The 16,963-nt window shown below is 39.1% G+C and overlaps 2 protein-coding genes across 2 annotated transcripts; one reads left to right on the forward strand and one right to left on the reverse strand.

Moving 5' to 3' along the window:
- The first annotated feature begins 8,763 nt into the window (after window positions 1–8,763).
- Window positions 8,764–10,767, forward strand: LOC141659369 (hydroxyethylthiazole kinase). Its single transcript, XM_074466203.1, has 2 exons — window positions 8,764–9,296; window positions 10,046–10,767. The coding sequence occupies exons 1-2, from the start codon at window positions 8,865–8,867 to the stop codon at window positions 10,433–10,435; spliced, it is 822 nt and encodes a 273-aa protein (XP_074322304.1). The 5' UTR covers window positions 8,764–8,864; the 3' UTR covers window positions 10,436–10,767.
- Window positions 10,768–11,572: 805 nt separating this feature from the next.
- Window positions 11,573–12,521, reverse strand: LOC141659370 (dirigent protein 18-like). Its single transcript, XM_074466204.1, has one exon. It carries the CDS (start codon window positions 12,369–12,371, stop codon window positions 11,628–11,630), a length of 744 nt encoding a protein of 247 aa, XP_074322305.1. The 5' UTR covers window positions 12,372–12,521; the 3' UTR covers window positions 11,573–11,627.
- Window positions 12,522–16,963: the final 4,442 nt, after the last annotated feature.

Consider the following 16,963-nt stretch of genomic DNA (forward strand, 5'->3'; position numbering starts at 1 on the left):
CTCCAGGCCCAAATGATAGGGCCTGCTACCCAAAACCTGGGGCCATTCGGGTCTATAAGGAAACCTTCTATGCTGGTTTTCGCCTACCTCCTCATCCTTTTGTTTTTCGCCTTTTGGCTGAGGCCCGAGTCTGTCCGACCCAACTCACACCCAACTCTTGGCGTTTTATTCACTGTTATATGGCCCAATCTCGTAAACACGGTTTTGAGCCAAATGTTTGTGTCTTTCGTTATTTATTTAAATTTGTAAATGCTTCTGAGGACCAAGGATGGGTCAAAATAGTTCATAGATCCTTGGCTCGTTCCTGCTTTATTTCTGGCACCAATCCCGACTCGTATCCAACATGGAAAAGTGAGTGGTTTTATATATTTCTGGATTCCGAGGAGGGTTGGGACCATTTTTTCAGGCCCAACTTCTCAAAAAGTATAGACGGGTCTTTAAGAGACCTAAAATTGGGGATAGATGAGGATGCGGCCATCAAGGCCATTACTGCTGATAACTTGCACCATTGCGCTCTCATCCTTTCAGAGGGTAATTTGCAAGGTGTAGGTCTAAGTGACCTTGGTCCTGAGGGTATTTCTTTCCCCTTTTTGTTCCATTTCCTCCATTCTCTATTTGTCCTTTTTCTTATGTGCTCGTATTTGCCTGCAGCTAGGGCCGCTTTGGACACGATCTTCAAGAAGCGGGAGGCCCGTGCCGCCAAGGGCTCTGCTGTTGAGAGCCACCGCGACAAGCGGGTTAGGATTGGTGACGGCCCTTCAGTCACGGTTCAGGAGGCCGTCCCTACTTTTTTATCCCAGAGGCCTCCTAGCCTTGATGAAGATAACTCTCCCTTCACCGTCACTTGGGGCCTTCAGAGGAGGGACACGGTGGTAGGGAGTTCCGAGGCTGCCGCCGTTTGGTCTCAGAGTGTGATCACGCCTCGTGACAGGGCTGAGATCGTCGAGTCTTCTGATGACCTACAGATTGAACGTCTGGGTGCTCAGGCCGTGGCTTCTGTAAGCCTCTTCCTTTTTTAACTGTTGTTTTTTTTTTGCTTATTATTACTTACTTACTACATGTTCATGCAGATGAATACCTATCTCCAGGCTGCCCTTCACAATTTGAAGGATGTGAGGACCAGCCTAACTATTGCTGAGAGGGACAGGGATAGGTACCTCAAGGCTTCCGAGGCCAACTTCACTCGTTTTCGTGAGGTAGAGAAGGAGCTGGCGGACGAGAAGGAGAAAGTTCGTAAGCTGGAGCTGGATGCTCAAAGGGCCCGAGCTGAGGTGATAGCTGAGTATAAGGCATCTCAGGACTTTCAGGATGTCCTAAATGCTGAGTACGATGCTAACTTCCCGGAGACCTTTTCTAGCTGTTGGGAGCAGATAGTAGAGGAGATTGGGAAGAAGATTCCGGAGGTGACTCTTACTGCCTATCCAGTCCCTGATATTCCTGGGAAAGAGCCTCTTCTTGATGACATCCCTCTTTCTCCTATTCTTGCTTCTTCTGCTGAGGCCGAAGCTGTTTCTCCTCAAGGTGCTGATCATGTTCCAGTTCCTTCTTCTGCTGCCAATGAAGGAAACATCGATGATGACTTCTTCAAGGATCTTTGAGTATTTTGTTTTTCTTGTTTGGCCCATTGTGGCTTTCTATGTATTGACTTAATCGCATTCAGAACTTATTACCCTTCGGGCTTGTATTCTATATGTTGCTTTTCTTGCCTTTTTCTGTTTTATCTTTACAATCTTAATATGCATTTGAACCTTAAACATCCTTAGATAGAAATAATTTCAAACTCTTTAATATGAAGTCTGGTTTTCCAAAACCTTACATAGCATGGGTTCGACCCTAATCAACAATAACTAGACAATGTAAATTCTACTGGAATATAAAATCCTATGCAAGCAAAGCTTCAAGGTGCTTTTAAACCTACTTGTCAATGACAAGTGAGAATCGTACTCCTCCTATCTTACACATAGTAAACCTTCAGGTTTTGTGCGTGCCAGGTCCTCGGGACTTCAAAACCTTCCATAGTTTCCAGCTTGTAGGTTCCTCTACCCTGAACGCTCTTGACTCTGTACGGCCCTTCCCAATTCGGGGCAAGCTTCCCTTTTTGTCCTACACCAGATGCTTCTATCTTCCTCAGGATTAGATCGCCTTGTTTAAAAAACCTTTCTTTAACCCTTAGGTTGTAGTAGAATGAAGCTTTTTTCTGATATTCTACTATCTTTGCATGTGCTTTATCTCGCACTTCATCAATTAAATCCAGGGCTAATCTCTGCCCTTCCTCATTTTCTTTCTCATCGAAAGCCTGAATCCTTGGAGAGGAATGTGATATCTCCACGGGAACTACTGCTTCCGCCCCATATGCCAACATGAAAGGAGTTGCATCTGTCGTGACTCTACAAGTAGTCCTGTAGGCCCATAATATTGGAAGTATCTCATCTACCCAATTATTTCTTGACTTCTCGATCCTCTTCTTTAGTCCATCCAGGATTATCCGATTTGCTACCTCCGCTTGCCCATTGGCTTGCGGGTGAGCCACAGAGGTGAACCGTAACTCAATTTCATTTTCTTCGCAATACTTCTTGAATTCTTCGTTGTTGAATTGTGTTCCATTGTCAGTGACGAGGATACGGGGAATTCCATATCGGCACATAATGTTTTCCCACAGGAATTGTGCAACCTGCTTAGTTGTGATTTTGGCCAAAGGCTTGGCTTCGATCCACTTGGTGAAATAATCAATGGCTACAATCAGAAACTTCCTTTGTGCTGTGGCCATAGGAAAAGGCCCTAGAATATCCATCCCCCACATAGCAAAGGGGATTGGGGAGTTGATAGAGGTCAGCATCTCGGGGGGTAGTCTAACAACTGGTGCGTGCTTCTGACAGCGATCACACTTCTTCACATATTCTTTGGCATCAGCCATCATTTCTGGCCAATAGAAACCTAAACAAGTTATCTTATGAGCCAAGGCCCTGCCCCCCAAGTGTTGTCCACAAACACCTTCATGCACTTCTTCAAGAGCTAAGCGTGCCTCATCGGGCCTGAGGCACCTCAAGTAAGGAACCACGAAAGATCTTTTATATAAGATCCCATCTATCAAAGAGTACCTTAGTGCTCGAACAGTTAACTTCCGTGCCTCAATCGCATCGCTTGGCAACCAACCGGTCTGAATGTGAGCCTTGATGGGATCAATCCATGACGTTCCCAAGCCTACGGGAGCCACAAGCTTAAAATCTATGCTTCGTGTCTTCAAAACACGGAAGTACACACTTCCTGAACTTTCTTCAATCTCAGATGAAGCAAACTTTGATAGCGCATCCGCTTTAGCATTTTCTTCCCTTGGAATGTGTTCAACATGGCATTCATTAAATTGGGTCATCACAGCCCTTACTAGGCGAACATACTTTGCCATCGTATCATCCCTTGCTTCAAATTCTCCCTTTACCTGGGATATGATCAACTTCGAGTCTCCACGGACCTTTAAGTTTTTGACTCTAAGTGTCCCAGCTAGACCAAGGCCAGCAATCAGGGCTTCATACTCTGCCTCATTGTTTGTGGTTGGGAAGTCTAGCTTCATGGCATACTCAATTAAGAATCCATCAGGGCTTTGCAAAACCAACCCTGCTCCACTGGAATTTGTTTTTGATGCTCCATCAAAATAGAGAACCCAATATTCTTTCTCCTTGTCCCCATTGTCGACTCCCTTGTCTTGAGATGTGGTATCTTCCTGCCCCCCGACTTCTTGGTTGGGTATGGTACATTCCACCACGAAGTCAGCTAGTGCCTGGGCTTTTATGGCCATACGTGGCTTATACTTGAGATCGAACTCTCCCAACTCTATTGCCCACTTAATCAGTCTCCCACTTGCCTTGGGACTGTGAATGATATTTCTCAGTGGCTGATTTGTTAGCACTTCAATTTGGTGAGCTTGAAAATAAGGACGCAGCTTTCTTGAAGCCATTACCAAGGCTAAAGCGAATTTCTCAATGGCTGAATAATTCAACTCAGCACCATGCAAAATTTTGCTGACATAGTATACGGGTTTCTGGACTTTCAGTTCCTCCTTAACCAACACCGCGCTCAAGGCGCTTTCTGAAACAGCCAAGTACAAGAATAAAACTTCACCCAGAACTGGCTTGGCCAACAACGGGGCCTGGCCCATATACTTCTTTAACTCTTCAAATGCCTTCTGATTTTCCTCACTCCATACAAAGTCTTTAATATTCTTTAATGACTTGAAGAATGACAAGCACTTGTCTCCTGACTTGGAGATGAATCGTCCTAGCGCAGCAACCCTTCCTGTGAGTTTCTGAACATCCTTGACAGTTTTTGGGGGTTCCATGTCCAGGATTGCCTTTATTTTATCGGGATTTGCCTCAATTCCCCTCTTCGAGACCATCAATCCCAAGAATTTTCCAGATCCTACTCCGAAAGCACACTTCGTCGGATTCAACATCATCTTGTGGTACCTCAGGACCTCAAAAGCTTCCCTTAAATGGGCTATATGATCAGTCTTTACTAGACTCTTGACTAACATGTCATCAACATAGACTTCCATAGTCTTACCAATAAGATCCTTAAAAATTCTATTCACCAACCTTTGATAGGTGGCTCCTGCATTCTTGAGACCAAACGCCATAACAAGATAACAATAAACACCAAAGTCAGTGATAAATGATACCTTTGGAATGTCATCCTTATGCATTTTGATCTGGTTGTATCCGCTAAACCCATCCATGAAACTCAGCATCTCATGTCCAGCGGTAGCATCAATCAAAGTATCAATTCTAGGCAGCGGAAAACAGTCTTTGGGGCATGCATCATTCAGATCGGTGAAGTCTATACACATCCTCCACTTTCCAGTAGCCTTCTTCACCATTACAGGGTTTGCTAACCACTCCGGAAATTGAATCTCCTCAATGAATCCAGCCTCTAAGAGCTTTTCCACTTCCTGCTTTATAGCCTCTTGTCTTTCCGGGGCAAAATTTCTTTTCTTTTGTTTCACTGTCTTCCGGCTTGGATCTACGTTTAGCTTGTGAGTAATTAACTCCGGGTCTATGCCTGGCATATCAGCTGCTGACCATGCAAACACATCACTATTTTCTTGCAAAAATTTCACTAACTTCCCTTTAAGGGGCTCCTCTAATGTGGCTCCAATGAAAGTCGTCCTCTCAGGATTCTCGGGGTATAAAGGAACCGAGACCAATTCTTCTGCTGGCCTTCCTCTATTCTCATCATTTTCTCGAACATCCATATCTTCAATAGGAAGAACCTGCCCCCCGACTCCATCTGCCCTCAAAGAGGCCACATAACAGCTTCTAGCCATTTTTTGATCTCCTCTCTCTTCTCCAATCCCGTTTCGGGTGGGAAACTTCATGACTGAATGGTAGGAAGAGGGGACTGCCTTGAAGGCATGTATCCCTGTTCTCCCCATGATAGCATTATAAGTTGAACTAGCCTTTACCACTACGAAATCCAGCATCTGCGTTGCTTGCCTTGGCTCCGTACCTATGGTGGTTGGCAACTTGATTATCCCTTCCACAGGATATTCTACTCCAGCAAATCCATATATCGGCATGTCGGTTGGTGTTAACTGGGAGTCGTTATACCCCATCCTTAGAAAGGTGTCGTGGAGCAAGATATCCACAGAAGCACCATTATCCACAAGGACCCTCTTAACCGGGCTATTTCCTATTATTGGTGTTATGACCAGCGGGTCGTCATGGGGAAACTTCACACCCTCTAGGTCGGAATCATCAAAAGCCAATGTTACTTCTGTCCTGGCCCTCTTCGGGGCTTCTCCAACAATATGCATAACCTCTCTAGTATATGCCTTTCTGGAATTTTTGGACAATCCAGCAGCAGTTGGACCTCCAAAGATCGTGTTTATCACAGGCCCTCGAGGTCTCGGCCCTCCATAAATGGTGTTTATAACTGGTCCTCTAGGCTGGGGGTTTCGCCCCTGATCGTCTTGGTCCCTCCTACGATCTTCAAAGTTCTTCCTTCCATTATTATTTCTGTCCCCTCCATCTCCAGTATACTTGTTCAATCTTCCTTTTCGAATCAAAAACTCAATTTCATCTTTCAATTGCCTACACTCATCGGTGTCATGGCCAACATCTTTGTGAAACCTGCAATACTTGCCCTTATCTAGCTTGGCGGGATCAGCCTTCAAGGGCTTAGGCCAGCGAATATCTCTGTCTTTCTCAATCTCCATCAAAATCTGACTTCTGGGAGCATTCAACTTAGCGTATTCAGTGAACTTTTGGCCAGGTCCTCCCTTCTTGGGGGTTGAATCAGGGTTTTGTTCGGTTCTAGGATATTTGTCCTTAGCGATATACTCCAAATCAGTTTTTCGTTTCTTGCCTCCAGTGGGCTCATTACTTACTACGGTCTTCCTCATACTTTCTTCAACCTTGATATACTTCCCTGCCCTCTCTTGGAGCTGCAACATGCTCTCAGGGGGTCGTTTGGCCAAAGACATCTTGAAAAACTCATCCCTAGTTCCTTGTTGCAGTGCTATCATGGCTACCTTATCATCAAGGTCTGGGACTTTTAAAGCCTCCTTTGTAAAACGATTCAGGTAATCTCTTAAGGATTCCTTAGCTCCCTGCACAAGACTCATAAGAGATGCTGAACTTTTCTCATGGACTCTTCCACTGATGAATTGCTTAATAAAAGCCTGACTTAATTCTCTGAATGATCCAATAGAATTTGGGGGTAGGCGACTGTACCATCTTTGAGCCATACCCGACAGGGTTTGAGGAAAGGCCCGACATTTTATAGCATCGTTCACGGGTTGCAGCAGCAGTGCATTAGAGAATGTCTCAACATGATTAGCGGGGTCTCCCGTGCCATCATAGGCTTTGATAGTGGGCATCTTGAATTTCCTTGAGATATGGGCATTCATTATCTCTTCTGTGAAGGGTGGAGTTGGATCATCAGGATCTCCAAGGGGAAGGAGATTGCTTGGATCAGTTCTTGGGACAGCAGCCCTTCTTCTTACCGGACCATCCAGGTCTATGATAGGAGGAGGATTTCTCCCCCTATGAGGTATGTGGGTTCTGGTGGCTTGGTGAGCCTCCAAGTCACGCCTCAGCCTTTGGATTTCAGCCTCATGAGCCCTGATCTTTTCCTGCACTTCTTGGGGATTCGCCCCTGGGGTGCTTTGGGGGCATTGCCTTCCATCGGCCATTGGCTCTTTTCCAGGACGCCTCCTTCTCGGGGCCACTTCATCATCCGAAGATTCGGAGTCTCTCTCAGTGTATGGACCAGAAAATTCCCGATCCTCAGGGATAGGATCCAAACCTCGTATATAGGGGGGCGACCGCCCTCGTGCTTCGCTTCGCCCAGTATATCCGCTTCCTCCAACCTCAGGATGAAGGGGCATCCCATAAGGGGGGTTAGTAGTAACAATAGTTGAATATTCATACCCGACGGGTCGAGAATTCACAGGTATATGTATTTGTTGAACTTGAGGATTCGTACCTTGAATAGTCGGGGGAGTTGTCCCTTGTGGCTGAGGATGAGTTGCCCCTGTCTGGGCTTCCCCCTGAGTAGATGCATAAGTTGAATGGGGAGGAACCTCCACGGTTGATGAAATCACCTGGGTTGCCTCTAATGGTGTTCCTTCTTCTAGAGCTCCAATTGTTCTCCGTGTTCTCGCCATGGTTGTTGTTGTGTTCCCACAGACGGCGCCAAATGTTATGGATAAAAAACCAAGGTTATTACTTGCTGTATTTAATACTAAGATTCGAGAGCTCAAGGCCTTTAATGGCTGCTCTCGTGTTTCGTGACTCAATCTGCCTTTACGAGATGCCTACGTATCTCTGTGAATTAGAGAATCAAGCCAAAAAACGTCGTTCTGATTGGTGGGGGTGAGACCCCTTATATAGATGTTGGGAGTCCTTGAATTGGACTTGGTATAGGAGACTTGGTGGGCAAGTCTCATAGTTAGAATGGACTTTGGAGTCCTAGATAGTAGGAAATTGATTCCTTATCCTTTTAGGTCCCATTGAGGCTAATCTCCAAGGATTTATATTCTTATCGGGACTCTTTTCAACATCTGTTTTGTCCCTTATTAATTAATTACGAAATTAATTAATAATCAGGGCTTTTGGGCCTTTTTTATTCCATCAGGCCTGATCTGGTCCATCAGGCTTAACCTTTCTGGTCTGAGTATCATATATCTTTTTATTGGGTCTAGCAGCCCACAATTTGTACAATTAATGCAGTATTTAATAATACAATCATAATTTATTTATCCCTATCAGGAGTGAAGACTCATTATTTTAAATTTTTGAGAAAATTTATGGGAGTTTTAAAATTATTTAAAAATAAATTATGTATGATTTCTTCTTATATCATCAAAATAATATTGAGTTAACCCAATTGATCCGATTAATCAGATCTCAAACAAATTTAAATTATAGAAAATTAAATTTATACCCGCACTTAATTAGTTCCGATTCAAGCCATTTTTTTCGAGGCAGGATCCGAGCCATTTTTCTTTATACCATAACCGAAAATGAGAAATGCTAGGTAATTAAAATCGTTCTAATATGCCACACTCAATAAGATTGACCCCCTCATGCATTCAAATCAATATTTACAATTAAAATAGCCCAAAATCACATATCACCAATATCACGTCATTTAAAATTATTTTTTAAATTAAATTTTGGGTCTCAAATAAACTTCCCCGAAAATTGATTCGATTCGAAATTAATCCGTTAACCCCGAATTACAAGGTCTAATTGATCATACCGTCAAAGCATTTTGAATTCACTTCAAAAAGTCAACCGAACAATACACCCTCCCTCAACGAAAACCACATCGGCTGCGCAACCAAGGCCAGCGCATCCCAGTAATCCATGGAAGATGAAACCAAAACATGGCCTTCAAAAGCATGGACACACCTCACCTCCACAAGAAACAACTCTCCGTTAATCCAATGCATAACCAACTTCGTTTCAATGGACCTCATGGCCAACACTTTACTCGCCGCCGGCGCATCTCCGGCAATGCTTCACTCTCTCCAAGAAATCCCCGATTTCACTCCAAATACTCACGCTCTTTGCATCAATATCGGCACTCTGACGGCGGAGTGGCTGCCGGCGATGAAAATGGCGGCGGAGGTGGCTGTTAAGGCGGGAAAGCCGTGGGTGCTTGACCCAGTTGCTGCCGGAGCTTCTAAGTTCCGGTTGGAGGCTTGTGTTGAGCTTGTGAAGATGAAGCCTTGTGTTATTCGAGGAAATGGGTCGGAGATTTTGGCGATTTTTAAGGGTTCTGTGGGGTCCACTAAGGTAATTATGATGGCCCTTTTGATTGAAATTGAATATTTTTTTTGTTGGTTTTGAGATTCTTGATTTTGGCCCTATTTGGCAATTAGCAGTTAGATGTTAGCCATAGCGGTTTGAATATTTTTTATGTTTTGTTTTGTTGTTGTTGTTTTTGATGTGTGTGTTTTATTATATGGTCTGATGATGATTGTGTGTTTAGAATTAGTAGGGGCAGTTTGGTTCGTGGTAAATAAATCTCGTAAATTCGGTTAACAGAATTGTAACCTTAATCATAATTTGTATATGTTAGTCTGTTAGGGTTTAGAAGAGCGATATTATTGATTGGAATTGAAATTGAGGAATATAATTACAAACACCCTAGTTTATAAAAGTGCAAGTTTGTGTTTTTATTATGTATTGGAATTCTTAGGGGGCATTCTGTTCATGGTCAATAAACCGGGTGAGTTTGCTTAACAGACTCGTAGCTTTAATTACAATACACATGTGTTGGGGATTAGAAGAACAATATGATTGATTGGACTTGCTGTACATTATCAATTCCTTTTTTGTGGTACATTGTGTGTTTTATTCGTATCATGTTTTGATTCCATATTGTTATATTTTAATCCAATATTTTGTTTGATAGAGGAAAAGAATAAATTTGAATGCTCTAATGTAGTCCTCTTTCTTGCCAGATTTTTTTGTTATTATAACTGCAAAGTAGTTGGCGATGTCACTTATATTTAGCGTTTAATATTGGTTGTATTTTTTAGGGTGTGGATAGCACACATGATTCGACAGATGCCATTGAAGCAGCAAAGTCCTTGGCTGAAGCAAATGGCTGTATTGTTGCAGTTTCCGGTGCTGTTGACATTGTTACAGATGGAAAGCGAGTTGTAGGTGCACGAAATGGGGTGGCTATGTTACAAAAAATTACAGCAACTGGATGCTCAGTCACTGCTCTTATTGCTGCATTTGTTGCAGTAGACCCTGTACATGCCTTTGAAGCCACGGCTACTGCACTTTCTGTATTTGGTGTTGCTGCTGAGATGGCAATGGATTTGGCCAAAGGGCCAGCTTCGTTACGGATGCACTTGATTGATTCACTATATGGGCTTGATCATTCTACTGTACTTTCACGTGTTCACATCACCAGTTTGTAAGAATATGTTGGAGGCCATAATGCTAAGTCAATAGCGTGTCAACTGTCAACACATTGCTCGGCAGGTTTGTTTTTTATTAAATGGTTTTAAATTTTAATATCTGAAGTTTGTCATGACAAGTAATAAGATAGCAATGGTTTTCTATAAACTGTTTTTTTATATTGAGTAGTTCATCTTATATGATGACTATGTTAAGCTCAAAACTTATCTTCTCTAAACATTTTAGCAAGTATGTTTAGAAGAATATTGCAATAGTAGTGCAATACGCCAACTTGTATGATCAGAAATAATGTATATAAAAAAATGTGCACGAATGTAATTGGCATTCTCTTTTTCTTTATTATTTTTATTTATATAATTGATGGAGTGTGCCATTGCAGATAGTTTGTCAAATGTTTCTTGTTATAAACACGATACAAGTTAGAATTCTGATGTCTGGGACTGAATTTTACGGACGCAGTTCTGAGGATTTGTTCAAACCTCTTTTTTTTCGAAATGATTTGTTCAAAACTCTATGATAGGAGACTGAAACTGATATTTGACTGACTATTCAGGAGCATCCCAGGGGTGTTGTGTCATTTGTGTATTAAAAGAATCCGAACCCCGCCCTTTATATGAGTCCATTTTGTAAGATGTTTCATGAGCGTGTTTAGGACACAGACTGTAGTTGGTAGTGCTGTTGAGGTTCAAGGGTGTAGAAGGAGATCAATAAAAAATATGCCGGTTTCCTGCTGAGTTGTTCTCCTTTGTAAGTACTGATTCTAGAATCTTTGACCAGTCTGTATTTAGCTTAATTTTAGAAATATGAACTCTTGTTTACTTGAATTATCGAGCAAGTTAATTCTTTTGGGGGGGGGGGTTACATATTTTTCCTCTAGTTCCCGTGGTGGACACTGGACATGAGTATGAAAAGCAGAGTTATTTTAGGCCAAGGAAATGTAATTTTTTAGAAGTAATGTTGAGTTTGACACCTGACAGGTTTCCATATCCTTGTTTTGGCCGAGTTTTGTACAATTTAAGATGGATCCAATATCAAATTAAAGTGCATATATAGATAGATATTTGTGTGCGTGTTCATATCAGATGTTCATTGTCATGACAAAGAAAATTACAAAATACTTGGAAAAAAAGGAAAAATTACAAATCAACTTGACACGAGTCAGAAACACACACAAATGCATCTTGGTGCAGTTTAATTGTTAAGATGAATGGTAATCCTCAACAATGTTTCTACGCCATCTATTACATGCTGACCTGCAGGAATGAGTGAGCGAACCTCTGCAAACCCACAAGCATGTTTAAACTTTCCAGTACCGCCAGTTACTGACAACCGTGACATAGTGCTTCCTATCCTGAATACTCCAAAGAAGTTGAGACTATCACCGTACTCTCCTCCTTCAAGCATCGCAGTGAAAGCCATCATCTGTGTACTTCCATCCGCAGAGCTTGCAATGTAGACTCCCTGAGCTTTTCCTACTGCCTGTGAACCCAACTCTGGTGCAGTTGTCAATATATCATCAATGACAGTAATTGTTCCAAACCCTAGCCCTAAATTATCTGGTCCCAACTGAGTCTGCACATTATTACCATTGTTGTGAGAGTTTCCAGCGAAAGCTGTACCAGCTAAGCCAGTACCTAGTGGAATGCCATTTGCAGTTAAGGTTAGAAGGGCACCATTCGAATTGGGAATGGCTACCCCTTGGGGAGGGAGGAAGCCTATTGGTCTAGCAAAAGGCACTTGGCCGCTGTAGATGTTTCCTAGTAAGCCAGTGATAGGCCTCGCTGTAGGGCTGCTGCCTCCGAGAACATCATGCATGTATATCTCGATAACAGGGACTTCAGAAACTGGTTGATCAACTGCAGCCACCAATGTTGCTACATGTAGAGCTGCAAGCAATGCAGTGACAAAAACACTTGCTGATGATCGCTTAAACATCTTGATATATTGCAGAGGATGGGATCTGTTCAATTGAAATCCTTGAAGAAGAAGAGTCTCTGTTGCTTGAAATTGTATATGTTATTAGACCCTGGTGCTATTCTTTATATATAATGTCAATGTAGAATCAAAGGTGGAGTTGTTTCTTAACTTTGATGATTTAAATTGATATAAATATTAGTATTAGTTTAAATATAACGAGTGAAGTTGTTAAAGTTGTGCTAGCTAAATTTTGATTACCAAAATAAGAGTAGCAGCTAGCTATAATGGGTTGTATTAAGAGTATCAATATATATCTTTTGTGTATAATAAGTTAATAGTAGAGCAGTTGGTTTCTCTGACAACAAAACCTCTAAACATGTTTTTTTTAGGAAAATGTTAAATCCAGAGCGGTTTTTTAAAATTCAGAGCAAAATAGAGGTGAAAAGACTAAAATACCCTCCCTGTATGCACATCAACAATCCTAATAAAAAATTAATGTGAGGATAATTTAGTCTTTTTACACATTTCTGCTCTGAATTCCAAAAAATTGCTCTGGATTTAACACTTCTCTTTTTTTAATGTTAATTTTTAGTAACTTGTTTAGTTGGATTTAGCCAAAAACAACATTGTTTAGTTGGTTTCTGTATAACTAAACCTCTGAGCCTGAATTTTTATGTTAATTTCTCGTAATAACTGAAAGAACTATTTGAAAACTTGTAACTGAGATTTTTTGGGGAACTTGTAGAATTAGATTTAGCAAAAAAGACATTGTTTAGTTGGTTTCTGTAATAACCAAACCTCTCAGCCTGATTTTTTTTTTGTTAATTTCTAGTAACTTGTTAAAGTTGAATAGTCTCTTGAAAGAACTTTTTGAAAACTTGTAGATTCTCTTGAGAGTTTTTTTTTTGAAAATATTGGTAGTTACCGTTTTACCAAGTGTTTTTTGGTACAACTATTGTCCTTTGTAGATTCACTTGAAAGAATTTTTTGAAAATATTACTAGTTAACACAATATTTTTTGTTTCATCTCTTATCATTTATATTCGACTTTCTTTAATATTTAGGGAAAAAATGTATTTTCTAAATGTTGCGAGTTAACTATTTTTTTGTTTTGAAATTTAAAATTTAAGCACACGCATATAATAGGAGTTCAACCCTCGATATCTTTTAGAAACTCAAGATGGTAATAGATGAAAGCGTGTTTAATAGGTAATAGGTGAAATATGATTTTGCTTCGTTGTTTAACACCTTTTTAAAAAAATTTGCTGAAATCTTTTAAAATAAATTTTAAACAAATATAATTATTTAAAAAGTTTATGAATTATTGTCCAACTTAATTTATAATTGCACTCAACTTCTTTTTTGCAGAGAACCAAACACGTCTAAAATTTATTTTAATAATTCAAATTATAATATAATAAATTAATTAATTAATAAATAAAAACTTTAAAAAATAATATTAAAAAAACAATATCAAATCATTCACATATCCCCTTTCCTATAGGCTCGCACCCGCGCAGCGTACAAGAGACTTTTTAAGATTTTAAGTACCTAAATATTGAACCCTTCAATAATATATTACATATAAAATAATATGTAAATATTTTAACTTCATTAATCTCAATAATATATAATTATTATTTTTTACAATAATAAAATTATAAATATTATAATCAGTCCGCACAAATTATATGCTAGTAACACAAATAATATAACATCCAATCCCACAGTCGAATACATACCGGTTCCAACAATTCACCACATGTCAGTCCAAAAAAGTTAATAATTTAATATACATTAGTTGTTGACATGTATTTATAAAGAAACTACACACTCGTATCTTTATCAATTCGAGATGTTACAAATAAAATGTCAATAGACATGAGACAAAATTCTGGACAAATTTGTTATTAATCGTCACTGATTCATGAAATGTATAGCATGAATATATCTGCAACAAATTTATAATAATTTTATCATTTAATTAGGAGGGTTAAATTCTATAGAGTCCCTTATTTCATTGAATTCCTTGATGTTCATATATGTTCGGCAAGTAAAATATAGCTTAAATTGTTGCAAAACGTATTACTTTTGGAATGATATTCTACAAATATCACAATTTTATTGAAAATCTTGCAGATTGCATAGATTTTAGAAGTAGAATATTGCAAAATATATTATTCTACAAAATATACTTAATTTGCAGAATATAAATGTTCATGTTGCAGAATATACATATTGTACTTGTAAATATACGAGATTTGCATGATTTTATCGAAATAATGATATTTGTGAAATATGTTTGACAAGATAACACATTTTAGAAGATATTTTATTTGTAGAACATAGATGAACTCCGAAGACTACAATTAAAAGATGATCCTATAGAACTTTACTCTTAATTTGGATCCTCACAGTCCACTAAATTCATTTACATTGAATATTCAATTTTTACGATACCCAATTAAAATGTATAACAATCAGCTACAAATGAGTTATATAACAAATAGTAAACTGGCTGTTGGATGAACCATCTAACAGTTGTAATTAAAAAAAATGGTTATAGGGACCGCGGACATTGTTTGGGGTCCAGAGAAATTATATTTTTGCCCTCTTATCATGGACTACGAACATTGTATGCGGTTGGAATTTGATGTTAATGCAGGGAGGTCCATTTTCGCTTAGTAAATAGAAATTTATTTATGGTCACAACCGCGGACAATGTTCGTGATGCGTCTCTCCGAAATTTCCGCGATCTCTATAGGTATTTACAACCGTTGGAATGTTATCCAACGGACAAAAAACCGTTTATTGTATAAGGGTTTCCTAATCAATCGTGTCGTTGACCCTCTCCCTAATAGTTAAATCATAATTTTGCGACATCCAAAAATCGTACACAATACTAAACTAAAAAATAGTATCGCTAAACCAAAAATGATAACGAAAATCATGACTAAAAGTCTAATTAAAAATTGGATATATAATTTGATTACCGAATATTACAACAACTTTGATATTAACCGGAGCGACAACAACAATCATCTCCGACGCACTCTCCTCTGTTAAACCCACACTGTGTGCACGTAAAATTGCATGTAGCTCGTTGTGGTCCATCTACCTGCTCACACGGAAATAAAACCGCTCCACATGGCTTATAGCATAAATTATCTGCGAACAATAACATTGTTTGTAAGTTTAAATGAATCGCGAAACAACGTAGAGAGGATAAAATGGACGCAAATTATCTAAAACTTTAATTATGTCAAAAAATGCATAATAGTTTATAATACAAAAAAAATGTTGATTCTGAAATTACCGGCGGAGACTGCAGCTGATGAAGTTAATGCAACTAACATGAAGAAGAAGAACACTAATTTTCTGGAAGTCTCCATTTGTTCTCTCTTTTATTTTCCTTGATGCTACTTGATGTTTATATGGGGATAGAGATATAAAGCACGTGCGGTATATAGTATGGATTTTTAGCAATATCTTTTAGTGATTTACTCCATCTTATTTTAATTCAATAAATCTAGATTATGAGTAATCAGATCACTGTAATACTTGTTGCCAATCAAGATTTTAATGCTGGATTTAGCATATATAGTTATAATTATCCTTAAAGTTGTCTTTTCATGATATCACTTTTTTTAACAAATTTTATTAACCTCGCAAAAAAAATTGTTTCAATTTTTTGGTTAGGGTAATTTTTATTTGATGATATATGGATTAGAAATATCTAGACTTCTCAAGAATTTAAAGAATTAAATGCTTGTTCTCCAAATTAGTGAGCGAGAGCTCTAGCGTTTTCGACTCCCTAAAATCAAGGTTTGCGACAATGAAGCAACGAGAGTAAGTCCAATGCAATGCTATTAACGATGTCATTTCTATAATTTGAAATTAAATGTCAAAAATTTCAACTCCAGAGGAGTTCTATACTTGGATGCAAATATGCATCCTTGGTTCTAAATGTGAAACTACGGATGCAATTATGCATCTAGCCACATCATCATAATACTATAAATGAGATGCATAGTTGTACTTTAAATGAAACTTATGACAAAGTGACAAAATTTAGGTAAATAAGGAAATATTTGGTTTCAAAATGCATCTAGCATTGGAGTTGAAATTTTATTTTAGCACCAAAATACACTTTTTGATGCCAAATTATAATAATAACTATAGTTATTTTGCATCTTACAGTGGACATGTTTTGAGATCCTCTAGTTATTTGCTAAATCCGTGGTTCCGCCCCCATCTTTGACTACGACTATAATCATATTTCATGGTTCTCTTCCTTGAAACTTAAGATCAAGTTATTTTAGTAGTAATCATAATTTTTTTTTGCTAAATATTTTTTTCCTTATTAATTACACACGTTCACTTTAACGCTTGCCGATAATTCTTTTTTTTTTGTCGGAACTTGCCGATAATTCTTAAGTATAAAAAATACACAATAGCTTTAAAATAAATGGATTGGCTAACCTATATCCTTAAGACACAAAATAAGAGGGTTAAGTATCACTTTGGTCACTGAACTGAGAGGCATGTATCAAAAGGTTCACTCTAGTAATCGGGGTATCACTTGTACCACTATAGTGGAGAGTAATGAC

Source organism: Apium graveolens, chromosome 5 (assembly GCF_009905375.1).
Source record: "Apium graveolens cultivar Ventura chromosome 5, ASM990537v1, whole genome shotgun sequence".
NCBI classification, from domain to species: domain Eukaryota; kingdom Viridiplantae; phylum Streptophyta; class Magnoliopsida; order Apiales; family Apiaceae; genus Apium; species Apium graveolens.

What these genes read in the sequence shown, in the direction of transcription:
- LOC141659369 (XM_074466203.1), top strand. Translation starts at nt 8,865, where the DNA reads ATGGAAGATGAAACCAAAACATGGCCTTCAAAAGCATGGACACACCTC. An exon ending in GTTCTGTGGGGTCCACTAAG is followed by an intron (nt 9,297 to 10,045) that starts GTAATTATGATG and finishes TGTATTTTTTAG; the next exon opens with GGTGTGGATAGCACACATGA.
- LOC141659370 (XM_074466204.1), bottom strand. Translation starts at nt 12,371, where the DNA reads ATGTTTAAGCGATCATCAGCAAGTGTTTTTGTCACTGCATTGCTTGCA.